Source organism: Apaloderma vittatum, unplaced genomic scaffold, assembly GCF_000703405.1.
Source record: "Apaloderma vittatum isolate BGI_N311 unplaced genomic scaffold, ASM70340v1 scaffold3506, whole genome shotgun sequence".
Lineage (NCBI taxonomy): Eukaryota > Metazoa > Chordata > Aves > Trogoniformes > Trogonidae > Apaloderma > Apaloderma vittatum.
The window spans coordinates 1-27799 of NW_009719820.1; the positions used below are offsets into that span (position 1 = coordinate 1).

The following is a 27799-nucleotide window of genomic DNA, read 5'->3' on the forward strand; positions in this document are numbered from 1 at the left end:
CAGCATTCGCTCCCAGTTTCACCGAGGAAAACGCATTCAATACCAGCTCCAGGTTTTAAGTAGCTCACGGGCTTTTCAGCTTCAGGAGCGGCCACCAATTTACCACGTGTCACGTTGTGAAGATACTAATGACGGCTAATTAAAAGGTGTAGAAAGCTGTGGCTGCTTGTGATTAAGAGTTTCCATGCAAAAGTTTGCTCCAACCTTTTCCCCCAACCCAAGGCCCTCCAGCACGTACTTTTGTAGCAGAGGTTGTTCTGGCAGCCTCCTCCGTAGCTCGGTGGGCACTCGGAGCAGGGGCGACCGGTCTTGTACGGGGCTTCTCCGATCCAGTTGCCCCTGCAAGCACAGGAGCGACACGCACTGTCAGACACTCAAATACCCATCCAAGCCCCTCTGAGACCACCCAGTACTAAGAAAGTGGAGAAAATTGGAGTTTCTGCTGTGCTTATCCTTGGATGGGGAATTTTCTCCCATACCCACACTGCCTGTCGCTCTCCACTTATAGCTCCACCTGCCTGACGCTTGCCTTCATCTCTCTTGTTTATCAGAACCACAGGTCTCCCAACATTTTCTGCAACACCCCCGGGCAGCTACACGGGACAGGCTGAAGTCATTTGAAAGCTTACTCTGTTGTCCATCTGCAGCCATTTCCAAACAGAAAACCACCAGAAACATACAGCCCCTCACATTAGATCATCCTCACCCAACCTGGCCATCTTCAAGTCACCAATTTTGCCTCTCAGGCTGCAGAAACATCATCCTGGCCGGGTGCAACTAAGCAAACACTAAACAACCAGCCCAGCAAAGCCTTTCCAGAAAAATGTTCCTCCTCGTTTCACCTGTGAGATGACTTTTTTAGGGTTTAACTTCAATAAATAGCGTGCAATACTGCTGTTATATTAAATAATCCAATAAAAATACTGCAATCCGATGTGAAGAGAAGGAAATCAATGAATTACTGCTTTTTCCTCAAGAAACTACCTAGAAACAAAAGCTCTTATTGGCATTTTACTGCAGTCTTAAGGGGCTGAGAAGGTTAAAGAAGTCGGAGTTCAGCCCATGGTTACAAACCGTTGGGTTATTGCTCTTTCAGCTGTCTCCACCTATAAGGCTAGATGAGGACAATGCGCACTGATGCCAGAGAGACAAGATTAAGCAGAAATGGCAGAAACAGAGTATTTTTCCATCCAGCAGCCCTGAATGGATGACGTACAAAGAGCCCAGCCTGCTGCTGGAACCCCGTGGGCAAAGATGAGATCCCTTCATGAGGAGCAGGTTACTAAATCCAACCAAACCACAAGTATAACGTGCTCAGCAGCGAATGTGAGCAGAGGGGCTCAGACCACCCACCCACAGAGCTCTGCCCAGATCATGCTATGAGCTGCCAGCTCTGTACCCGCACCTCTTTCTTCTTTGCATTATTCTCCCCTACAATCTCCAGAAGTCAGATACTCTCCAAGCCACTCCCTTTGTATATAATGATTTCCCTAGCTCATTTTGGTTTTAGGTTTTAAATTGTCGAGCACTTGGAGAGGGAATGTTTCCCCTATTAGCCATTAAAGCAGAAAATACTAATTGCCATGCCAGGTGGGAAACTTCTCCTCAAAATAATAATCAAGAAATGGGATTTTCATTCTGGAATTTAGTCAAACAGTCAAGCCAACTAAATCTTGACCGATGCAGTTATTGCTTTTCTTTTTTTTTTTTCCCCTCTCGCTCCGCTTCCACCATCGGCAGCTGCAGGGCTGGCTTTTTGCAAAAGGGAGGGTGCAAACGCGTCAGGACACAGCAGCCTACCTGGCTGGGTACCGAGGCTGCTGCTGGAGCAGCGTTAACCACCACCCCATCCCCTCCCACCCTCCGAGCAGGGAGCGAGCAAACCTCTCTCGCCAGCTCGGTCCCAGCCATCTCCTGCTCCTCCTCCTTCCCATGGCAGGAACATCAAAGCTCCAGCCTGGCCCCAGCCCCTCAGTCTCTTTTCCAGGCAACGCTCGCAAGTCTTGAACCAGCTCTGTGCTGCCGTCTAAAGAGAAAATTTAAAGCCACAACCACCAGTCTAGACTGCCTGAAATCTCGTCCGCAGACCCCAGGCTAGTCCAGCGACCTGCCAGTTTTAGGAAAGCTGAGGAGAGCCCAGCTGATCCTCCTCCTTACTTGGGCGAGTAGTTGCAGACCAGGTAGACAGCATTCTCCCAGATTTCGCCCCAGACGTTCATCTGCTTGCAGACGTTGACGGCACAGCCGACCTTGTTCGTCGTGGCCCAGACTATCTGCAAGTGCGAGGTGGTTATTGAAAACAAGGAAATCACGGACACGGCGGGGATGCAGAGGGTCCTTCTTCTCCTTTACCTGGGTGTAATGCGTGCACATAGCGCCCGTGCATTTCTCGGGGCACCACGGGTTGCACTCGTGAGGGTACGGGTACGTGTAATCTTTAACTTCATCGTACCAAGACTGGACGTGGAAAGCTGGGGACCGATACCTGAAGGGGCAAAGACAGTTCAAATCACAATGTTCGGGCAGAAGTTTTCAAACCACACCGGTAGCTTCCTGCCATGCTGTAAGCTCAGATTTTTTTAACGCAAGCTTTGCTAATTTTTATAGAAAAGTTTCCAAAGGCAAGTTCCATCCATTGACAAGACGTTGCTTAAGGAACCCAGTAGCACGGTCTAATGAACAGAAAAAACACATTGAAAATGCTAAAGATGATTTTTTTTCCCTAGGATTCACAGCCTGGTCTGACTTTCTGCATTATTTATAGGTTTGACATGCCTTTCAAGTTCCGCTGACCTGAAAAGTCCTCCTGACTTTTCCACACAACTACAAAAAACTCCTAGTTTGGCAGAAAGTTGTATTTTGAAAGTAAACACAAGTTAAGGTTCGCCAAACACCTTAAACCAGAAGCCATCATGTACCTATTTTACCACCAAGCAATTTGCTAAATCTGGACGTAGGCTGCCAGTAACACTGTAAGACCTTTGAAAGCAAGTGGGCTTCTTCCCGCGCACCAGCTCTTGGCGTGACGTGGATGACACATGTACTCCACCTTTCACTGCAGCAATTTTCCTCTGCACCAAGCCCCCACATCTGCTGCAATTTATGCACCAGGTATTACAGTCCGTGAAGCACTGACACAACTTTTGGAGGAACACGAGTGGTGTGAAAACTACCTGTTACTACTACCTGTAGTAACCCGTACGCATTTTGCATACCTGGTGAGCAAACGGAGCAACCTGCAAACTCTGTACCAAAGAAGAGCAGTGTTTCAAACCCACTGTTCTTTATTGCTTTCAACAGCTCATGTGAAGCAAGCAGCCAGAAATACAAATGATATCATTAGCAACGGCAGTTTGTTCTTTCCACCAACTCTTCATTAAAAATCGTTCATTAGATGTATTTTAAAAACATTATGCCATTAAGTGAATACTTTCCGAATCCTATTTTACAGGAGAGGAAATTGAGGCAATCAAGTTATGGCTCGTTCCTGAAAAAAACTGAGATAAATCTGATTTCTTTTTCCCCTCAGTGACTGCAAAAGGGAGCAAGATTGGATCTACCTCCACTGGGAACCCGTGGCCATCTCCGGGGCTTGCAGGAGAGCCAAGAACAGCACGATCTTTTGACTTTGTTTCCAATGGATTAGCCACTCTCCAATTATTATTCAGTTTTGCCAACAAAAACGGGCCCAATTTTCATATCGGGCTAATTTCACACCAGCAAATTTCCATTGTTTTCAACAAAGTTCTAACCGATTTACAACAAACATAACGGTGTTTCCACCCATTAGGGCTCATCAGGATGTACAAAATGTTTGCTGTACAAAGCAGGCACAACCTGTGACTGGTTTAATAGTAAACAAATTTCGCCGTGAGTGAGAGAGGCAAATCCATTTGGGAGCCTTAACATCAGCTTTCCTAGCTGGGTTAACAACTCTAGGTTAAAAACCTTCCCCAGGAAGCTGGAAAAAAAAAGACCTGTAAAATGTTTTCAGTTAGGGGAAATTAGGAGCTGGATAAATATTTATGGGAAATACAGCAGGAGATAATTAAGTTCTCAACTAGCACCTGGGTCCAGACATTCTTCCTCAGAAAATTCAGCTTTCAGCCAGTTCAGAGCACCGTGCCAGAAACATGCCCCGAAACAGCAGATTTAGGAGGATGGGTTATGGCTTCTGCAGCCATCCAAGGTACGAGTGACCTTAAGCACTTTAGAGCTGTGTTACCCAGATATTCAGATAAATGGAGTAACCCGCATCAGTGTTGGTTTGCTGGGAACCGCCAGCTGAAGGTGGCTGCACACGGTGTCTCTATGACCGTTTCGCCAAAGCAAGAGCAACCGATGACCTCTGGTCTCCCTATTGCTCTAACTGAGCAACAAGGCAAACCTTTGTGTCTGGCTCTAAAGGAAGACCCATAAATTGCTCTTTGCAACGAGCTTGTAGCACCCCAACTCTTACCTGCCCCAGTGAACCGCCAAGTTCTGTCCAATAGACCTGATGAGGGCGCTAGGTCCGTGGTCCCAGATGCACTGCTGAGCCCAAGCGTGGGCTGATCTTTCCAGCTCATCATCCCAGGTCTTCAGGGTGTGGGGAGAGGAAAAGGAAAAAAAAAAAAAAAAAGTCAATTCGTTATCTCAAGCTTATTAGATCAAGAGACTCAATCAACAGCTACCAGTGGAGAAAGACTAAATTGCAGCTCACCCCTTGTGTCTGGCCTGTCCATGTGAAGCCAGCGCACACCAATAATGTGCCCTAAATTAAAAGCAAGTCTCTAAAGATGTCCTCCTGCCATGGAAATGCAGGGCACTAAAGGGTCTATTATATTTCCTGCTTGATGCCATGCATCTTAAGAGATGCTTTGCATATGTCTGCAGAAAACACACCTGGGAAGACCTCAAGAACCCATCTAGACTACCCACTCTAGAACACAAGATATTCTTGGCAGGTGTTTTTCTAATCTGTTCAAAAAAAACCAGACAAACCCCCTATCAAGTATGGATCCCAGCACTTCCTTGTGACACCTCTTTCTGAGATCTGCAGGAATTCTAACAAGCACTCGGTGCTCTGATGCAGTTCAGCATGTTTTTCCATCCATTGTCCTTACCCCCCACCAAGGGGAACTCCAACACCGGATGTGCTCCTGCCCTCCACTATCGACACACCTGGAGCCTCTGGGCTCAACCTCTCAGTCAAGGGGTTTGGATCTGAATCTCCCAGTCCCATCTCCCCTTCTGCTTCCAGAGTAACTGCTGAAGCCACAAATGGATCCAGTCAAATTTCACAGAGGTGGCAAAGTCCCAGAGCTGTTAAGCTAACATCACTCTCACCGGAACAGGCGTCAGGTTAGGAGCGACAAATCCCATTTATGTTCCCACTGAGGGAAGGACATCGGTGTGAGATCACTCCTCACTGAATATCAGCCGGCTGTAAGCCAAACAAGAGCTCAAACACGATACAAAGGCAAATAGGACAGCAGGCTTCAGTGGCTCCACTGCCCAGCAGTGTATTTGTTTTAAAGGCCAGACTCGTTGGACCCAGCAGACAGTGCCCTGAATTCATTGTGTAATTACTGACAGCTGCTCTATTCAGAACAGTCCTTAGAGGATAATTCGTTGGGATTAAAATATTACCGCACATTCCTGCAAATAAAACCAAAGAGAAGAGAGGTCTTGTAACGCGTCTCCAGCCCATTCACGTGCCAGTGCGAGATTATTGTCCTCTTTGGACACTTACCACTGTGACAAGCTGGTCTTTCCAAGTCGTCTTCAGAAGAAAAGCAACTTCTGGTCTCAAACATATCAAAGGACCTGTCAGAGCCTGTCTGAAGGACTGGAGGGCATTTAGGCTCTCAAACACATTTAAAAAACATGCAGCGCTCATTCCAAGTAAGGATGGGAACACACTCTCAGGCAGTTCTAACTGGGATGAGGAGGGACCCCACATCCCTGGCTAAGACGAGGAAAATGCGGCGTCTCCTGTAACTTGGTGTGTCCACGTCATCTTCATAAGGCAAACATGAGCTCATCTAACTGAGCTAACAGCCTAGACCTCTGAGAACAGCTTATCATTAAGCACGCTCAGCAACCCAAATTCCAACAACATCCCCGAGCGGCTCTGAGCTCATCAGCTTGGCTTTCAACTGAGTAGTGGCCGAGCAAATTCACATCAGTTTGCAAAACCCCGTGCGGGCACAGCTCGGATGGGGGAATAAAACCATTTTCTGTCTCAGCTCTCCAACTCCTTGAAGGTGTACGGGATCCGACCCACCACGCACATGTTTCCAAACCTCTCTTGGAGCAGACAATTGCAATTGTGCCCAGACACACGGCTTCTTGTGGTCTCCTGCTTTCTGCACTAGGCAAGGACCAGCCACACTCCTCCTTCCCATCCAACACATAAGCCACAGAAACTCTCCCAAGACGTTATGTGCTGTGAGTACTTCAGTGTTTGTAGCAGAGCATTATTCCCTGCAGCCTCAAAGGCAAAAGGAAGTTCCAAATCTCCTAATTTAATGCAGAGATGTTATGAGCAATAGGCCATTATATGGAAGTGGATGTGAACATAGGCGTTACATCTTCCTTTGATGCCTACAAATAAAATAAGTAAACTCAGACAAAAGATACTCAATGGGCAATTGGGAATGAGCTACATCTTTGCATGAGGTTGTGTCTGATGAGTAGAGAAGCTCATTTCTGCAGGCATCAGATTACAAAGCCAGTCCATTTAAATTAGAGCAGTTATTTGCCTCTTGCTTCTCAGACGTGAATGTGGTCAGGAGGCTGGAATTATTTCAGAGCAATAAACATATTTAAAAAGAAAAAAAAAAAATAAGACTTTCCCAGCTGTGCTTGCAAGAATCCTTTATGCCAATATTCAAAGCAGTATCTAGAAAGACTCCTGAAGCCAGAGGAGCAGCATGTACGCTTATGCTCAGTTTCCTTCTCAAGCAGAGAAGGAAAGCAGAGAAGCCTTCAGGTATGTGTGATTCCAAGTGATCTAGCATATGGAGTCTCTTTTTCACTCCTGCAAACTTGTAATGGCCTTTTAAAGCGCAGTATACACTATGGACATAGAAACCACGCATGGCATACACACACTACACTGCAACTTGTAGGTTGAGATTTAATGAGAACATATGCCACAAGGAGTCTACGTACTCAGCCTAACTAGTTTCTAAACCTCACCCCAGACACCTGAATCAGGCTACTTGCTCATTTTTTCTCCCCAGCTTAGACTTCTGGCATTACTGGCAATTTACTTTCAAAAGTGGCATGAGAGTCCTGACATGTACTGGCAGAATATGCTTTGCTAACTCGCACAGAAATACTTTTCCCATCCTGACAAGGGAAGTCACCACCCTGCAGTTTAGAGGAAGGGTGCATACCTTATACATGAAAACAAACCATTTTCCTTCCAGCCATCTGTACTGAGAACGATTTTGTTTTATCCAGCTGTCTTTGAGGGCTCCGCAAGAGGAAAGATTCCTGCCTTTCATCACTGCTGAAAGCCATCTGACTAAGCCATCTTAAAAGGTCAAGATGTCTTAGGAACTATTATGTGCTTTTTTACTCTGGGTTTATTAACAAAGAGTTAGTTTTGGTCTTGGCGCCCACCCACTGCCATGACTGCTGTTTTAAAGTACAAACACACAGTGGAAGTGTCAATTATAAAGCTGTTGGAGGGGTTAAGGTAATGCTGTATTTGACCAAGTTCATCAGGAAGATGGACATTGCTCGCTCATTTTCCATTAACGCTGAATACTCGTGCCAGCTTCCAATTAATTACACCAACGCAGCAGCAAAATTGCTTCTTTCCTAATTCCTTCTCTCTACCTTTACCCCATATACATAATTCTTTTGATCTTCAGATAAGTCACAGAACTCACTGGGTTACTGCTTTCTCACTAACAGCCTCCACCAACGAAAGCCTACCCTGTAGTAGATAAATATGTCCCTTTCCTGGAACATGTTAGCTCCTCTGGCCACTTTATATCACTTAAATACGTCAGATATAGAGGCTGGAGAAAGGACTTTCACAGGGCAGTGTTTGGAGGTTGATGGGCAAGCTCTACCTACTTATCCACGCATCAGCACCGCACGTTGCCCATTATGCTCCGCAGCGGCACCGCAGGCAAAGAGAAAAGTTTATCTATGGTATTAAAGACAGGCCATCCTCTTACACGAGGCCAAATGAGAAATGTCCTCTGCAGAACAAAGGATTAAAGTGAAATTCACGTTCAGAATACACACAGCATTTCCAAGTAATATTGGGTAAACACGAATACATGAAAGACTGATTATAGCCTTTCCAAGCAGCGCCATCTCATACTCAGCCTCTTTCTTCACAGCATATAAGGTCCTTTCATTTACCCTCAATCACCCATAAAAACCACTAGAAAAGCACACTGAGCAAAGGCAAATATAAGAGCATAACCACGCCGCAAGCGTAAACAGCAGTCGGGCAGCGGACAGTCCGCAACGGCAGCCCTCTCAGATCCTCCGAGCCAACCCAAACACATTTGGCTTTCTCATGTTTTGTGTTTACTTTCTGCAACTTAATCCAGTCACCTCTCCTCTGGCAGTACCTTGCCTGCAGGATAACGTGAGAGCCTGCCGAGAAAGAGATACACCAAGCACCGGTTCTTAGAAAGGCGTGCGGCTCCTGACAACAGTGGGATGGAAAGATCAGTGGTGCGAACGCTCATGGGGAACAACTGATGGACAGTTGCTCTTCCTTTCTGTACTCCCTTCTCTTCTCCTTCTCCCTACAGCCACAAAAAGCAGGATTTTCCATTTCCAGCACTCCTTTCAGCACAGCTGGTGAACAATTTTATGTTACACTCAGCATACTTTTCTTTTACCCTTTTCAACATGGTCTTAACAAATCATTAATCACTTAATCTGTCAGCAGGAGCACGCAGTTGAAGTCAGGCTAGCTTCGGTCATAACTATATTTGCACATTGGGAAAAGGCACACAAGAAAAAATTATTTGCCTACATTATTTCCTGGCCCTGCAGTATTTTGATGGCATGTTCAAAATAGCTCAAAGTCTCTGGCTTCAGGTGAAAAAAAAAAACTACTAATCTGAATTGTTGACAGTAAAGGCATATTTCATGCTCATGCTTTTAAGTTCTCCCTCTCAAGTGGGAGAATCCACTGACCAAACTTTTATTTTTGTTTCTTGAACTACAAAAAGCCAGTAACACTGACCCATCCACCCATGAACTCCCAAAGTCTTTCCAGCTATTTCCAGCAATTGAAATCCTTTGCAGATGGAGCCACATTCCTCAATCCCTGCTTCTCCCAGGTCCTGAGCAGATTCCCAGCAGCTCGGCTCACACAGCTAATGTCTGGTGGTCCATGTACAACAAAAGGGCAAATGCTACCTCCAGCATTGGGTGGTAGCTGATGGCAATCCCAAGACCACCAGTAGTTTCTCTAAGCAGACTGGTGTCCCAAAACACCAGCCACAATGGTCTGAAAGCTTCCACAGGGAGAATCTGGGTTAAACACTAGGGAAAATTTGATGTCTTTATGACATTAAGGTAATGGAAGAACCTGCTGAGGCAGGCTGTGGAATTGCCATCACTGGAGATGCATCCAGGGCTGGGCCTGATGCTAGTTTATGAATAATGGAACCAGTCCTGAAACTATGCAGCGGATGGACTCGATGACCCGTTAGTAGCCCTTTCCAACCAAAACAGTCCACTGATCTAAAGCATCGTTCTCTCCGGAACAAAACTGCTCCAGGAAACCTCTTGAGAAAAACTTACTTCAGAGGAAATTTGCTACACCTCTTACACCATAAGGAAAGTTAAAATTAAAAAAAAGGTCATAAAAAAGTTATGTATAGGAGCTAGACTCACCATGTATTCCATATTAGAGGCCACTGGGTGCACTTGACCTCTCAGTTTATTGTGGAGCATCAATATCTCCTGCCTGTCTGAAAATAAAATGGCTCTCTTGGATCTGGAGTGAGTTTCCTCATCCTGGTATTTACTCAGAATGCTCTCCAGGTGACTCGAGTTGGGCAAGATAAAGCATTCGGCTGCCTTTGTCACGAGCAGTATACATCCAAAAGGAAGGATCCAAGGCAGAGCAGGACTCATGCCTCCTCTTCTACAGCCAGCAGAATCGGAGATGAAGACGGCAACAGGTTTCCTTGCAGGGATTCCTAGGGATCAGCACAGGTCTGGATTTGGGGGAGAAACAGGCAGTCAGAGCAGTGCCAGAGAAGCTCGCAGTGCGTACGTCCCCCAGTGATGAAGCCACACAACCCAAATTTTGCTTGGTAAAGAACGGGGCCTACAATTATCAGGAAGACCTGAACACCACCATATGTGACGGGAACTCAGTTTATTACACTGGGAAACTCCACCAACACGGCATTGGGAGCAAACATTACACAGGCACGGCAGCAGGTACTTTCTCCACCAAGGATGCCAGGGGTGCAGGTGTCACCCAGCAATGCCCAGCAGCTCCGACTCATCTCCATCCCTTCACAGGTGGGTAGACATTTGAAGCTATCCACCCAGAGAGCAACTGTTGAAGTGGAGAACAGATACGAAGAAAAGAGAAAGTAGAATTCCCAGCAAGACAGATCGCCAAGGTCAGACATCAGCGAGAGCTATTTCGGAGGCCTCGCTCTGCCAATAGACTCCAGCAGAGCAGCTGCCAGATTCCGTGAGAGCGACTGTTTATGTGAAATGTCACCATAACGTCGAGCAACCAACATCCCTGCTGGCGCGTGACGCACCGGGGTGCTCTCAGTGACGCATCGCTTCGTGGCAGCTGGGAGCCCAGCCAGCAATATGAATTATGGCAGATTAGGAGAGGGGACGGAGCACCCGTCTTCACCCAGCTGCAAGATTAAATGTTCCCACGCACAGTTGGGCTCAGAGAGATGGGCTTGATCGGGTCATTGACAGGATTGAACAGCTTCATTTAATTCCCATCCCCTCACTTTCTCCATGGCCCTCCTGCCTTTTCCAGACTCTTCCTCCCTTCCTCTCAGTCAGTCCATTGGGACAACAAGCACCCGTACGGATGGCACAAGATCAGCATCTCTCTCCTTAGGGCTAAAGTCTGGAAGAAAGTTTCCTTAGTGTTTTTGACACTATGGCGAGGATCCATTTTTGACGGCACTGTTTTAACTGTTTTCAGACATGCCAAAAACGTTCCTACCCAGGGTCAGGAAACATAATCCAGATTAGCAGGAATTATTTGAGAAGTTTCAGCTCAGTGTCATGGCATTTGGACACACTGAGACTGGACAAATTGGAAACCACCCGAGGCAGGGAAGAGCCTCCCAGCTCCCAGCTGGAAAAGCTACGCTCAAGAACAAAGTCCCAAACCCCGTTCCCCAGATCCAGCACAACAGCATCTGCAGAGGGTAGTGACAAGAACAAGGTGCTTCGCGCAGGTGGGGACCCCAAAAAAACCTCTGAGGCCATTGAGAACCCCTGTTGGCTGCCTACAAGGAAGAGACAAAATCTCTGTTTGAGGCTTCTTGCTTGTACTGTATTAAGGCAGATGAAAACCAGCTGCTCTCAGTCTCTCTCCAGGCACAGCATTAAGCCTTCGCCTCAGCAGAACAATGCAGGAATGTAATTTGCTCAGTTTAGGTAACAGCTCCTCATTATTTCCTGCTCTGCAGAGCAAGTCAAACACAGGCGCCTTGTCCCCAGCTTCAGGCACACCTGAAAGACAGGACGTTCGGTGGCCTCGGGACAAACATTGCTTTAACCTCATCCTCTTCTCAGCCCCGTTTGTTGGCATTTGCCTCCCCCTCCAAGCAGGAGCCCAACTTTCGAACTCAGCTACAGAGAGGTAGGGGAGGCAAAACGAGCTGTTGCTTTTGTAGACTGTCTGACCCACATTCAGGGAACAATTCCGACTTTGAGGCGCTTCCCTAAGAGTTTAAAAATAGATGCTCTGCCACAGCCGTTCACAATGTGGCCATTTAGTACAAGCCATCTTAACTGCAGCCTGCCCTGTAGGTAGAGCAGGCAGGAACAGACAGCTAATATACGCTGCAGTTGTACCCCTTCATTTGGCCGGCTGCCCTTTGCTAAATAGGAGCCCGTATCCACCACCCATTAAAGGCAAACACTGAACTTACAGAAAGGGCAGCTTGAAAAAAAAAAAAGCAGCTGTAACATCTGAAAGCCCAGAGGAGCTGCCCCACTCACGGCTACGCAACGAAGCCAACACGTCTGGGTTTTGCGACCCAGCCAAAACCTTGCAACAGATGGTGCATTATTCCTCGGCATGCTCCTCCCTGTATCCCATTTGCGAGTGAGGGGATACTGGCACTTTGCTAAAATTAGGTCATTTCGGCACTGCTTTCTTTCTCACTTGGGGTGTGCAGGTCCCTTCCTCTGTTTTGGCTCGAGATGGGGAGCACTGAGCATCCAAAGGAAGGATGAAGGGTTCAGAGAGGGATGGAGAGCAGAAAGCTCCCTGGCCAGATTAATCGAAAGCAGCAGGAAGACGCTCACATTTCAGCAAAGCCTCATTGGTTTCAGATGTCCATTCACTCGCCTCTCTTAATATCCTCATGCCCAGGTGCAACAAAACGCTCGGACATGTGTTAAAGCTCAGGCAGCCCAAGCACCCCCCAGAGCTGGGGCAATGCCTCTGGGCTGCATCAGGCACTCCTCGTCAGGGAAGACTGGCACAATATTGCCTTGGAGTTGGGATTTGACGTTATTCAGAAAAAATTATCACTTGACAGTCAGCTGAGGAAGTCTCTGCTGTTGTTTTCAAGGGTTCAAGAGGAGCATTATCACAGCCTCCCTTTTAAATACATCAGGCCCTTAATACTGGCGCCAGGTAAACATCTGGGAGCGATCAGAAACAAGTGAGTCAGCAGAAACCAACTCCTTAATATGCTGTGAAGCCTGTCCAAAGTGGGGACAAAGGGGAGGCCACTTTCTGGGGTCTGAGAAAGTTAAAAAGCAGCGCCAGACTTTGGAAAGATTATTTTCAGAAAGCTATTTCCCCAGCTAATGGATGGTGTTGGTAGCATTTGACGCCTGGCACACAGCGCTGCCTACTTAAGCCACATGCAGGCTGACTTGACTTCATTATGTCCTCACTTCACCTCTTATGGCAATTGATCTTGAACTGCCTCCCTGATGAAGTATACAAGTGGAAGTGGGTGTCTACTCCTTGGCTACAGGTGACACTTGCAGCTAAAACATCCTGGGACCTGTGGAGTTACACTTGCAACAAGCTGAGCAGGCAGGAAAACGCAAGAGCTAGCAGGGGATACCAGCAAAGCAGGGGGCAGTTAACCTGGGATCAGCTTTTAACTCGATATAGCCAACGATCAGCTTGTAACCTCTGCAAAGAAATCCAGCAAGAAAGCCACAACACACTTGCCAGGTCATCCGTTTAACTGAGATGCACACATTTCAAACTTTGAAGAACCGTGTTGGCTTCAAAAGAAAAGTGAGATGACAAGTTCCTTGACAGGGGACGTAACGCTCTCAGCACAGAACACACTACACATTCAGCATCTTCAAGGCCACGGGCCAAAACATCTGGCTCTTCCATTACAATCCACTCCCACAGAGCTGAAGTGGGTGAGTCTCTACGCAAAACCACACGGAAAACCCACTGGTAACAGACACAACATGTGGCGACGCTGTGAAATTCCTTTTAGGCAGGATTTAAGGGCAGAGCTGCACAAACACAGGCTTCCTGGAGCAGCCTAGATGTGCCCATGGGCAGTCAGCTATTAGAGACTGCTACAGCATCCTTTGGATATTTGCTATTTGTGTAGAAACCCACTCCTGTACTTGCAAACTCCTCCCATTCATTCAAGATTAATGTTTGTTAAACTTGTATTAACCTCTGCAAAGCATACATAAGGGAAGCTCAGACAGTCTTGTGCTATTTTAGACCACACGGGCAACTTTTTGGAGAAGTTACTAAAATTGTGCCTTCCTAATAGAGACATTTCTTGCACACACACACACATAAACCACATTTCAGAAGCAGGGACCAAAGCTTACACTTACCTCGCCGAGTACTTCCAAGTCCCCAGGAAACTGTAGCTCCTCCAAGCCTGCTTGTGGAAAATAATTTATATATCTGAAATATTCAAATGAGGAGGAGGGGAAAAAGGATGAAATAAGCCTTAGGAGGTGCAGGGAACACAAGGTCTCAGCTCAGCAGCTCGTACCAACTGCAGTCTCGCAGAGCTCCCCAGTGGTATTTATGCTCTCCAAGCAGAGGACAAGCCAGGATCATCCCGTATTAACAGAAGGGAAGGGAAAAAAAAAAATAGGACCATCCTCCAAAAGGCTGTAACGAACTGCGCGGGGAGAGGGGGAAGAGGAGGAGGAGTGCAGCCGGATGATCCTATAAAAGGGTTTGCTTTGCTCTCCCTGCAGCTGGTGCTCAGGCGGAGCTCACAACCCTCAGGGCTCCCAGGAGCGTCCTCCCCACTGCCAAGGGGCTCGGTGAGGGGCTTCAGTGATGAGGGAGGGTTAATTCAAGAAAGAGTTGGTTTTGTGTTTGGTTTTTTTTGTGGGTTTGTGCTTTTTTTTTTTTGCAAGAAACTAAAGTTTGCTCTGTCCTCTTGGCTGCCCAATCAGCCATTTCCCACTCTCCATAGGAAAATCCCGCAGCGGGTTCCACTGCTCCGGGGCTGAGGCAGCTCCTCCGGAACCCACGGCAAAGTGGGGTGCCCAGGTCTGGCAGTGGGGCTGAGCTGGGGTTCCTGCAATCCCCCAGAGCTCTTTTCTCCAGAGCTGGGAGTCTGTTGGGCAACAGGAGCTGTATCCCTCTCTGCAGTTTATTCCCAAAGCTCTCCCAGCACTGATGTTATCCCTGCACACCCACTGGTCAGCCAAGCTGCTCCAGCATCACAGAGGGAGTTGTGGAAAATAAGGAAAATAAAAAGTTAGTGAGACAGCTGGGGAAGGCTCACCTCATCCCCCGAGCAGCTGACGCCTCAAAAGTTCCAGCTTCCAGAGCAAGCTCCGTGCCTGTATCCACTACTGAAACACAGTTTTACTCTCTGTGAAAGGAAACGATTGAGCATAAGTCGAGGTGCAAGTTCCTTTTTTTTTCTTTTTAAGAAAACAAACAGGAAAAGAGTAACAACATAAGCATAGCACAGCACTGCCACTGGCCTGCACTTTCTCCAGAGTTCTTGGGGAAAAAAAAGTCCTCCCGTTCTTCTAAACAGTATTTATTTCTCTGAGTAAAATATCAACTTACTGTTTACAAGAAGGGAGCTTACAAGATATTCTGCCGCTGAGCAGCTTGTTTAACCCCAAGCAGTGCTCGAGAAGCAGAATGACATTTATCAGATTTGTTCAATGGCACATGAGCAAAGCAGCAAATATTGGCGGCTGAGAGAGCAACTCCACGGAGCAATGAAAACAACCCCTCTGAAGTCAGCTTCAAGACATATCTGCTGATTTAATCTCTTACTCCATTTTGCTGAGAATATTTCAAGAAGTAACAGATTCTCATCACTTGGGAAGCATCTTCTAGTCTGCACCCTTTAAACTGAGTCGCCGCTGAGGCACAGGGGTGCCAGTCCTCACCCGTCCTGCAGCCCTTCTGGCTGATCTTCCCCACTGGCCCCATTCTCCCAGCTGTATTTACAAAGAGTTTCTATTTACTTCAAAACAAACTGACAACATATGGTCTGTGCTTTGCACCTGGTGCTCCTACCCTGCTCAGAGCGATTCGCGCAATCTGGGCAGCTCGCTCCCAAAAGCTCAGACACCGACACGGGCAATTCAGAGACCACATGGGTGGACAGGAGGTTCTGCCCAGCTTTACTTCAAAATCACTTTTTTTTTTTTTTTTTTCCTCCTCTGATTCACACCAGATCAGCGAGTCTGCTGTATTTGCAGACGGCTGATTTCATCAGCAGAAGGATGCTGCAGCCCCCGGTTTCCTAATTTCCCCCACCTCAAAACCACACAGCTCCACAGCCCTGAGTCACGGCCCTCAGAAGGTACTCTCTTCACTCCAGTTACCAGAAAGTTGAATTAACTCATTTTAAATCTCACACACTGACATACGGATCGTTTCCAGATCTCAGAGAAATTCAGTATTTTATAAGTTCCGCAAATGTTCCCGTGGGAAATTAATGTCTGTAGAATGGTTTGGGCTGTCTTACTTCTCCATCAACCCAGCTGTTTCACAGAGACTGGATCTTTTAACGTATTTTTTTTAATATACACCAGTAGAGTTTCACTGCACAAGTCATACATGGTGCACAGTTGTGCTTAGGGATGAGCACAGCCCGGAACGAGACTTTTTATCCACCTCATTTTGTCACGAGTCAGCAGTTTCGGGTCATACATTTGACCAAAGCCAAAACAATCAGAAGTTACTTTTAATCATTCGGCGTTATTACTGCCTTGATTATAATGTCTCCATTTCATATGTGGTAAAAGCCACATAAAGCAGGCAGCATACGTAAGTATATATTAGGAGAGAAGGCTTTTAATGTAATAGCCAACGGATGGGGAGAAATACACATTTCACTAGGCCCCCCTAACTGAACATGCAGACAGCACGTCTTGATTTTCGACTTCAACTAAATTCCGCTTTGCTTCCTATTCAGACACCAGCTCAGAAATAACAGCACCGAACACGAGCAGGAGCAGAGCGAAGAGAGCCTCAAAACCATAGTGCCAAGTCCTGTTACTGTCTGGTTTTGACTCGCGCTCCAGAACCGAGGGAGTACAAGGGGAATAACGGGGACGAAGCAAAAGTCGGCGGCAAGAGGAAAACACGCAGAAACTTGGCTGGAATTGTGCAAGACGAGACCATAATGGAGAAAACGAGCAGCTACTCCAGACAGGCACCAGCACGGCCACGCTCACGTGCGGGGGAACCGCATCCTCGCCTTTGCTGTCTGCTTGCATTTCCCCTCCTGCCTGGGCTTTGTCGCTATGGGAGGATGATGCGGTGGGGTAGAGGCAGCCAAGAAACCTCTGCTGGGCCCGTCCTGACGGGAGGAGATGAAGATGCCCCAGTTTCTTGACCATGACATGCAGAGGCTGCTCCAGCAGAAGAATTAATGGCAAAAGCCAGGCGTTTATAGACGTGCTCCCAAACCCAGCTAGTACTTGGCACTGAACCCCCATTTATTCTCTCTTGCTGCTCTCCTGTTCTGGGGCAGCCTGGATTGTGACCAGTGAGGTTCATCTGTGGCTTCTCTTCCCCCTTCTCACAATAAAGAACACTTCCCCAAACATTTAATCCGAAAGAAAACAACTCCCCACAAAGCTCCCCAAAGCCTGGGCCGTTTTGTCAGTGCCCAGGTTAAAAAAAATTAGGTCAGTAAGACAAGGAAACAAGCACACAAGCAGCAAATTCAGAAATTGCTGTATTTTGGAGGCACTGCCAAGCACTCGAAACACAAGTGAAAGGTGAACTAAACCACGTCGCCGTGTTACATCTGCTGTGAGAGATGTGGAAACACACCAATACTAAAATAACCAGCACAGACCTGCAGACTGTAACAGTTAAGACGTATTAACCCAATGCTCATTTTCAGAGGTTTCACTCCCAAATGGAGGTGGTGGATCACTATCACAAGTTCTGTAGACACCTCTTCTCGTTACCTCCTAATATAAATTCTTTTCAAAACAGTTTGGGTCATTAGAAATAGCCCGGAAAAAAATCCACAGTCGCATGAATCCCCAAACATCTTGAGAACATTCAGTCTTAATTCCAACCCAAAACAAGAGAGATTTACAGCAGACCCATGGAAGATAAACCCCTCGTCAACAGCTCAGGAGCCCCTCGAAGCCCGGGTAGCAATTTTGGGAGCAGCTTTAGAACTACCACCGCGGAATTCAGACGTGCCACCACTGCCCTCTGCTGCAGCGCAGCCCCAGGCCCGTCCCACCTCGGCGCTGACATTGTCTCGGGGGATATGGTGGAAAACAATCCAGTTTCTTAATTAAAAACACACAGGACCTCCTGCCCCCTCCAAATACCTTGGGCTTTTGATAATCTTCCTCCCCCTACATCATCAAATCATCCCCCTGCAGACTCGGCTTCTGATGTAAGATTTTTCTAACAGCCTTTTGGACTCGCACATCCACAGTTTCTAGTTTTGAAAACTTTAGGTTTTAACAGATATTTTTTTAAAAAAACATTTTTTAAAACCTGGATTGCACATCAGTAAACCACGACCAGACTTATGGTGGACTGGAGGGGGTATTGTCTTGGGTGTTGGGTTTTTTTCTTTTACATAACAACGTAACTGATCAAAAGGCTGCAAAATCCGTGTTTTGCAACAATGGGAGGAGTTCAACACAGAAAATAAAAATTGTGGTTATGTGTTAAGATCACGCAGTTGCCACATACTTACTTCTTTTTTTTTCCTTTGAGTAATACAGCACAGAAGGTAAATTTTAGCAGCAAGTGCATTTGTAATATCCTTAGTGAGAAATCGAACAATTAATACCATGTGAACAGCTTCCATTTCATGCTAAGAGAGATTTCAACAGTTACGTTTTAAGTTGGCACTTTATCTAAAAAAAAAATAACATTTGTAACCTGTTCATGTTGCAGCTCCCATGGCTGCAAAGGAACACAGCACCACTGAACACCAAAAACTCCTGCTAGCAAAAAATATCAAATTAAGTTCTTAGGACCAAGCCTATATTAGGCAATACTGCATTAGGTGATTAAACTGTAATTTAATATTGTAATATTAATTCATCACATATGCAGCAACTCTAAGCAAACCTTATGAGCCAAATGAAATAATATTTCATTAAATGAAATAACAATTTTTCATTAATTCTATGCCGGTTCTTTCATTCTCATCCTACTCTATTTCTTCTCTCCTCCTCTCTTCTCTCCTTTACCCTTTTTTAGTGGCTGGATTCCACTCGAAACTGCTCATCACAAAGAGGTGTCCACTCCAGGTCCAACACTTTGGTTTCTGGCATTGATGAGTCACCTGTAACTGAGAAGACTTGTTTAATTATTCACACCAAGACTGAGACTAACACAGCGTCTCCTTTCCAAAAGGAAAGGCTTGAGACAGCAAAAACTTCAAAAAAACCCACTTCATTTCGCTGCACATTCCCAAGTCCTGGGAAAGCCTTTGCAGGGCTGCCTGCAAGCAGCAGCCATCCCCCAAAGCAAAGCATTTTATTACACTTGTATTTTTAATATGCCTGTATTACAAGTCCATCTACAATTGGTTAAGACATCTGTAACCAGTAAAAGCTTTTCGTGAGGAGATCCCTCGCCATGAAGAGTCCTGTTAGTGCAGAGGCCGGCCAACAACGCAGAGTCCAGTTTGTTTCTACTAAATTTATCCAAAGTCCTACCTGCAAACTCATCAAACCCGTGACTTTTGAGTAACACGAGTCAAAAACTCTGCAGCCAACAATCTCATCCAGTCAAAAGCAAGGTTAACTGCAAGAATCTGATATCAAGTAATGTATTAATTACTGATCACCTGCCATTTTACCTGGACTATTACGGTAAGCCAAGAATATTGGAATCGTCCCTTTTCACAATCCACCCAACACGCGTAAATACTCAGTACAGCTACAGAAGAAAAAATGAGGAAAAAAAAAAGTATTCCTGCAGTACAGCGAACTAGTTCAACCAGGATGCAGAAACAGGACGTGAATAACAACCAGTACAGAACAGCAATTTCAAAATCTGTTTTCTTTCCTATTTGGAACCACCCCACCCCCCCCCGCCCTGGGTTTCAAATTCAAAGTAAACCCAAGGCCTCACCAGGGCTGGCTCTGGGGTAAATCCCATCATGGGTGGCCTCGCGGTGGGAAGCCCTGGGAGTCCCAGCCCTGGGGCAGCGCCTGGGGCCCGGCCTCGGTAGCCCCAGCTTCAGGGCACTGTGCCCAGGGTGCAGCCAGGAGCCGAGGTTTTTCCCTGAGACCGGCCAAAATCAAAACAAGCTTTGGACAGAAAATTGTTTCGGAGTTGGTGGAATGTCACTTCTCCAACGATGCAGAAAGCACAGAACACTGCTATTGTGGAATTAAGGATTAAAACAGCGCATAGATTTATTTTTTTTGTCACTTTCTGCAGCAGGAAACCAATCAAGGGAAAATTTTTACCAAACTTTTCAACGAAAATGGCAACTGGCTAAAAAAGGGAATATTTTACTTGAAGGCAGACAAAACAACATCTACCTCCAAACAACCATGTGTGGCTTTCACGTAGGATACAGAAAGGGCTCAACTCCCTTTTCTCCATCCTTGGAAGCACCGTGTCCCCAGTGTGGGCTCTGCATTATGAAGCGAAGCAGCTCTGGGCTGACTCATCTCCTCTCCCTTCAAAGTTCACGTCCATCTCAGGGCTGAACGGGACTATTTCTGCAGTTTCAAGAAGTTGTAAAAGCCAAAATCATCCGCCCTTCCCTTGGGGACCTCTACCTACGCCTCGTGAAAGCACTACAAAGCAATTTTTCAGGTTTTCATGGGTAGAATTTATGCTGGAGGAAAAACAAAACACACAGACACACTTTAAACCAACTTTGTGACTTTTATTGATGGGCGACAACTTTATACTTCTAGATATCACTAAACTGTGTACAATTAGGAACTCAACATTATAGGAGAGCAGACAGCAAAATTAAACAAAGCAGACTTAAAGAAATATCAATCTTAATTATTTTGCCCATTTTGTTTTTAATTTCATGTACACAGAAGCATAAATGCAGTTTGAAATTTCTTAATAGCAATAAAGTTACAATCACCCATCTATATAGACTAACATCTTAACTCCAAATATTTGATCTGCAATGTGTACTTAAGCAGTTTCTCATCGCAAAATTATTAAAATGTGTCTTCCTATCAGGAACCAGCAACTCTGCATTTTGTACGTTTGTACATTTTTTTGAAGCACACAGGACCATTTCCCATCTCATTCACATCGGCTCATATTTTACCGCTTATCAAAAACTATTGGGGAAGCAGAGAGCGCTTTGTATTTTTTTATTTTTTATTTTTTTTAATATTTTTTTACTTAAGTAAAGATAAAACATTTTCACAGAAATCTACAAGTTCTGTTGCTGGTGCAGGGTTTTCTTCTACTACACAATTAGTGGGAATTGAATGCAAAACCCCTTTTATTATCTTAGGATTCAGCATTAACTCGGATCATTATGGTTTTTTTTGTGTGTTTTCGTGATTCATGAGACTGAGTCTTTCAACCAAGCGACTTCACTCTGCAAAGTCAAAAGTCAACACAAACTATGTTGTGCACAAACCCAAGGTAGCTTCCTTTATCACTCTATCCCATAGTTGCAAGGGAAAAAATAAAAATAAAATAAAAAAAGAGGAGAGAGAGGAAGGAAAAAAAAAAAAGAAAAAAGATTCACTCAAAAGAGCATTTACAGGAGAAAAAAGTTAGTGATAGTTGGCGTTCTACAAAGCAGGTATCTTGCACACACAGCGTAAGAGGGGAAGGTTTCACAGCAGGTCAACCCGGCGGTAGTACAGGAGGTAGGCTGTGCGCTCTGCTGACGGCTTCACCACCTGGTACTGGTTGATAACTTTGACTGCCTGGTCATCGATGCGTAACCAGCCGTTGAGACCAATTTGGAAGACGTCCGTAGTGTAATGGCCACCAGTTGCGCTGTTTCCGTGATGGTAGACAACTGCAAAGGGAAATTCAAGATGCATGTATACACACCGTACACAAGGAAACACCCACTGAGAAAGTAAATCAAGAAAAAAAAAAAAAATCCGCTGTCCTCAGCGTGCTCAGGGTTTAGCCAGATGATATGATCTGGATCAAGCAAGAATCTTTAAAGTGTTTAGTGCTTGCTTGCTTACATTTGGTGCTACGTAATATAAATAACATTTCCCCCAGCATACCAAATCCCTTGATTCTAAAAGGAGCTTTAAGTAAATTAAGAATCAAAAGTGTTGAGTTGCTTCTGACTTCCCAGAGGATATTCCAGGAAGAATTTGCCTCACAAAGGCCACGTGCAACAGTGCAGCACGCTCATCACAGCTTCCACCAGGTAGTGCCACGTTCAACAAGATTCTAAGCTACACATTCACCCTGTAAGATGATGACAAGAGTATTTCACTGAAACTACTCATAATAATAATAAAAACATAATGAATCAGGTCCAACGACGCAGTAGTTGATAGAAAAATCAGGCAAGACTACATAGTATTCTATATGGCATTCTAAATGCATATTCTGTATGCGTTCCTTCACACACACAAAAACCATAAAAAAATTTGAAGATAAAACTGAAGTACTGTATTTTCCCACAGAAAGGGTTAGAAAAAATTACAGAGGTAACATGTTTGGGTTTTTCAAGTCACCTTAAATACATCGTCTGAACTTGTCTTATAAAAATCACTATCAGTAAAAAAAGAAGAGTACACTGTCAGAAAGAGCCTTGAATTTCCACAAGAGACAGGTACGTTATTTCCTTCTGTAACCTCAGCAGTCACAAAACTGAATCCAAACCGCCAAGTCACACTAGGCCACCAGTACTGGCACGGATTTGGTGACGCAGAAGTAAAAAACTCCACTGCTCCAGTTTATTATGCTTCCCTGCAGCCAATAAAAAGCAGCAGGTGCAAATCACAAACCGTGTAGGAGTTTGAAACTTGAGGAAATTCATTACAGCCCACAGACCGGTTTGTGCAATGCTAAAATGCTGCTGCTTAACTCTTACACGAGCGTCCGATCTGACTACTAGTTTAGGTATTTTGTATGCAACGCAGACACTCTTAAAAAAAATCATCATCTCCTCCAAATTAAACTCTTCTACCTACAACACTGATCTTGAAGGCTCCAAGGGATGCAAAACCAGTGTTCAAACCGCCATTTCAAAAGACTTCTGAAACATTATTCTGAGAAAACACGGTGTATTTTAGGCATAGTTACATTACAGCTGCCTTTCAGCTTCTGCTGATATTTTTCAGATCTGTTACAGAACTCTGTTTTTGCACAAAGCTCCATCAGTGAGATGCACAAACAGAAACATAACATGTGCATATGCACACATGTAAAAAAACCCCACTCAAGAGATGAATTTGACACCCAGGAGCTACTTCAGTGTAATTTAAAAGAAAGTATTTTGTATAATCCAGGAAAGTGAAGTGTTTTTAGAATTCTATATGCGGACACAGGGACTAGAGGGTATGTAAGACAAAATACCTGCAAAGAGCCGGTAGGTTCTTTGGCCTTTAAAAATTTTACTTTTCACACCAGGAGATAGTAGCTCTGGAGGAGGAAAGAAAAAAGTCACAAAGATAACAGTTAGCAAGCTTGGTCACTGAAATTCCATTGCAAAGGGAATCATTATTTCTCAGAGAAACTAACACCACCATAAAGGAGAAAGTTCAGTTAAAACACCTTCTGCAGTTTGTGGTTCTGATCCCCGATAGCAAAAGAATGAATGCTGACATTTGCTGGACACTAACGTTTATGGAAGGTTTAAAACTACCACAAAAAATACCTGACAGGGGGAGGAAAAAGACAGGGCATAAGATCAGACCATTTTTTTTCTTTCCATTCCTGTTGTCAGACAACGACAAAATCAATCTCAGATTCCAAGTCATACTACAATCACTTTTGTCAGGCAAGGCAAACTGAGCTAGTTCTATAAATTCACATTCTTTAAGGCAAATTTTTAATGAAATATGAAGTAAAACAAAGGGGCATTGGTCTGACAAAGTCTGCGTAATCATCGATTATATTTTTTTTATTCCTATTTGAGCTACCAGCTGGCTACCAGTCAATCTGTAAGATTAAAACAAAATGCATTTAATTTGGCAAGCTTTAGATTCTGGATTATATGCAAGCTCTCTCCCTTTTAAAATCTGTTCTCAAGATATTTGTTAAATAAAAGAACTTTTGTTGTTTTACCTCTGAACTATGGCTTGTCTACCTTCCGGCTGCATTTGTATAAAACAGCAGTTTCCTTTCATCAGCCACTGTATTTTACTCTAATTACTACATATCCAAACAATAATGGAGAGGAAATCTTGTGCACAAGATAAAGAAGAAAGCTGAAACACAAAATAGACACGTCTAGGAAACACAACATTATCTTTACCCTAAAGAAGGGAAAATTCCTTTCAAAAATCTTTACCTTTACTGATTTCCAGATCAACAGGATACTCAATATTCTTAATAAGCTTCTGACATCCACCAGTTTTTTCATATACAAACCGCTTGAGGTGTAAAACAAGAACAGGGGGAAGTTCTTCTAGTGTCACTCTCCGACTGATCTCCACCTAACAAGCACAGAGAAAAAGATGAAGAAAACCTGTAATTTTCTGTTAACTGCTCAAAACAACTCCTTTCACCAAGGAATAAGCATTTAATTTTGAACACACTAGCAGAAAAAAACATGGATTTGTTATTATAATAAGAAATTATAAAAACATTAAGATGAACACTGCTGTTTACGACTTAAAGCACGCTTTAAGGAGTGTACGGAGCCTGCCTTGCAATTCCACACTGAAATACTAGTTTTCACACCACATTTCTCCAGTTTTAACTGGCATTATCTTTATTTCCCGTTTCTCGCCAAAAGAATTCTAAAACACTGTTGAAAGACACCTTCCCAGAACAGTACCGGCAAAATAAAGACCTACTCACAGGAGAGGTAGTGGTGATTAATGCATTAAGAGTAAGAGATTAGTACACAACAGTTCAAAAATTATTTTCCATTAACCAGAAGATATTTGATGTTCAAGAAGCCCCTTGAAAAAACAAAGTGAGTTCTTATGTAGGGCACCTAAAAATGAGTAAGCTATCTGTTATGGAAGAGATCAGTAATTAAAGATTTTTCTTCTATATAAAGTACACTGGGTCCTTTAAAAGGTTCTGAAGAGAACTCAAAGATATAAAATATGAGTTATAACCACACTTTTCTCTACTAAATATTGATTTTTACATAATTATCACCAAACAATGCACAAAGTTACTGTCTGAAAACCTGAAATTGAACACAGAATTGCACAACAAAAATGTTTTTTGCCTTCCTAGAAATTATGACACAAAAACATTTCTCGAAATAACTGCTTTAAGTCTTTCCCAATTTTTCTATTAAAAAAAGAGTCATTATTGTAAAGCAGCAGCATATTAATTTTCAATACAGGGTCCCATTCTGCTAAACTCTACCAACTGTGGATTAGAAACTCATGTGGAAACACTATTAATGCTTTTCCAAGCTTGAAAAGTAAAAACCCTCAGGACGCTACAGCAAGCAGGTTTTGTGTGGTACTTCATTTCCTCGTGTTTCTGAGCTGATCCAATTTACAAGAAGTAATTCTACATTCTAGGCAGAAACAGTCTCAAATTATAAAACGTCACCTGCATCTTAAGGGTTCAAAAAACACTTTTCTGCATCCAAAACTCTTGGCAACAGCAGCAGCTTCACGGAGTGCTTAGGAGTTTTTAGTGGTTTGGTATTGTATGTTGCTTTTTTTTAAAGAGTAAGGCAAACAGGACCCTGTTCTTTTCCATTCAGCAAATAAACAGTGCCTGCTGGTGTCCACCTCCTCAATTTCCAGGGAATAACATGCAGAATAAGAAGCCAGAAGGCAAACTCTGAGATTTGGTGAGGTGACAACATGAGGTTCACACAATTCTCCCATCTTAGCATGGAACAACTTCTGCTTTAAGGGAGAAAACCCAGAGAGGTTTTATACAGAGGAAAAAACCACGCACTTCAAATAGACAGTTGATTCACCCGGTTATTACAATCTCTAGGTTTTCCTGTAGAGAGTCTTCTAAATCTCTAATCTGAAGGCTTTGAATTCAAGAGTCTTGCGCAAACAGAACTTAATGGCTCCGAGCGCAGGCACAGAGGATGCTGAAGACCATTACCGCAGTGGTTTAAGCAACTGCCCTTCTCCACCCTCAGAAAGCGAGCGATGGCTGCACCGCCGCTGCACGGCTCCGCGTTAGCTCAAACCACGGACCAAAGCAGTTTGGTTACGGTGCCAGACTCAAGAGCAGCAGCTGAGGAACAGGCACATGTCCTGCTGTCCCAGCTCTGCGAAGGGGCCCTGAGTGCCGGCAGCAACGCTACCTGCTAAAAGTGCCACAAACGTTTGCTTAGTGAACGTGAGTCAGAGTCCCACGAAAATACGTGGGATCCTCAACCTTCTCTTAAAGCAGGAAGGACAACTCTACTAGCACCACAGTTAACATCTAGTCTAGGTCCTACACTTATTTACCATTTGAGTATTACTAAGAAAAAATCAGTCTTTTCAGGGCAACCCCTGACATATTTTTACATCTGGTTCCATCTCTCTAGTTCCATGGTTTTTCCTCTTGATGCTGAACAGCTCCTACTTCTTATTCATTCCTTTTACCTCACAACTTTTATGCTGCCATTCACTTTGACTGCTCTTTTCCAGGTATTCTCCAACTGTGAAAAACATTTTCCTTCAACTGATGACCCAGTACTACTGACGACCCAGTACTACTGACAAGTTGAGGTTTTTACTGACAAGTTTGGGGTTTTAGGGCTGTGTACAGCTGCGTCGAGGACACTGAATGAAGGTATTACTCAGTATGGAAAGATGTCAGAAAGAGAGAAAGTAATCATCATCAGATGTTTCAGTGAGGTTCTAGATGGACGTCTACCAGACCTTCCTCCAATGAATATCTTCAATTTCCATTAGGTGAAATGTGTAAATCAAAATCCATTGAGGACAGGCACACCGACAGCCACGCAAGTGTTCTGCCGCAAGGGTCTTCCGCTCAGAGCTAAAGCGCGCTTTCAAACGATGCTCTGAAGAGCTGTTGCTTTACTGAGAACAACTGGCAATCTCCAGGAATCCTTATGTTAAGATCAGCTAAAAGCTCTTTTACTCATAATACCATCACAAGTTCACCCTGGTAATTTCATATACACCCTGGTAATTTCATAACATTCCAGTTAAAGTCTCCAACCAGTGACTGCACCAACTCAGAAAACACACCTACTCACAGGCACGGGTTTGTTTAAGAGTTAGTTCTCTTCCTTTCAGCACACGTGTAACATGTTTTACCGTCGCATGACACTCTGAAAAGGTTAGTACCGCTTGGTAACGTAAGTCATAGTGTTCAAGTAGCTACTTGTAAAGCACGAGCTGTACAAAAGGGGTCCACAGAACATACCTCCTGCTTGGTTTTTGTGGTATAACCCTGGACAGACTCTCTTGCCACCAAACTTTCCAGCGCATCCTGAACTGTCCGTATCTTGTCCGACTGGATATCCAGCTGCAGAGTGAAGAAAGGTTGCAGCGTAGCAGACTCCTTAGAACTCTGCTGGTAAACAACAGACCTATGGAAATAAAAAAGTTAAAATGTAATACAGCAGAGTAATTTTCAACAACATAGAATCTTCAAGTAAGAATCAAGTCTATTTTAGTAACCTGATTTACAATAAATCCAAAACGATGCACGCAAATACCAAAATGGTCAAGCACAAGTTTCAGCAACCTTAATCCACTTCACTGCAATTTAAATGATTTTCACATCCACCTAAAGCATATGGAATGGGATTATATTTGAATTGCTGTATTTATGCAAGGGTTAAACTAGTTATTGGTCAAGCACCAAAAGTTTAAAGAAAAATACTGACTTTTTGATGATGGCTTTAGAAAGATTCACATCTACGCTCTTTTCATGTTAAGAGTTTTGAAATGTTGTTTTTCTAGCAGATCTTCAGAAGTGTAACACACTAGTGCTTATCTAACTGTAAGTTCTACTGTAAAAATTACAACTGATTCCAGTTTCTCCAATAAAAATACATGGGTTTTTTAGTCACTTTTAGTCACTACCAAGAGC

The 27799-nt window shown here is 44.4% G+C and overlaps 2 protein-coding genes across 2 annotated transcripts in view; both read right to left on the minus strand.

Annotated features, from left to right (window-relative positions):
- Nucleotides 1–238: 238 nt before the first annotated feature.
- Nucleotides 239–10110, minus strand: LOC104268921 (cysteine-rich secretory protein LCCL domain-containing 2-like; the record flags this gene model as incomplete). The annotated part of the gene is made up of 5 exons (XM_009870769.1): nt 9868–10110; nt 4460–4578; nt 2353–2485; nt 2158–2273; nt 239–339 (listed from the first exon to the last, which is right to left on the minus strand). Coding segments are annotated over exons 1-5 (712 nt in total), but the record flags the coding sequence as incomplete, so codon positions are not given.
- An 11255-nt stretch (nt 10111–21365) lies between these two features.
- Nucleotides 21366–27799, minus strand: part of USP10 (ubiquitin specific peptidase 10) — a gene marked incomplete at its 5' end in the record, with an annotated part of 29743 nt that continues 23309 nt past the window's right edge. Inside the window, 4 exons of the mRNA XM_009870770.1 lie at nt 21366–21638; nt 23165–23230; nt 24102–24246; nt 27128–27293. Of these exons, the coding sequence (XP_009869072.1) occupies nt 21451–21638; nt 23165–23230; nt 24102–24246; nt 27128–27293 (565 nt within the window). The remainder of the gene's footprint in view (nt 21639–23164; nt 23231–24101; nt 24247–27127; nt 27294–27799) is intronic.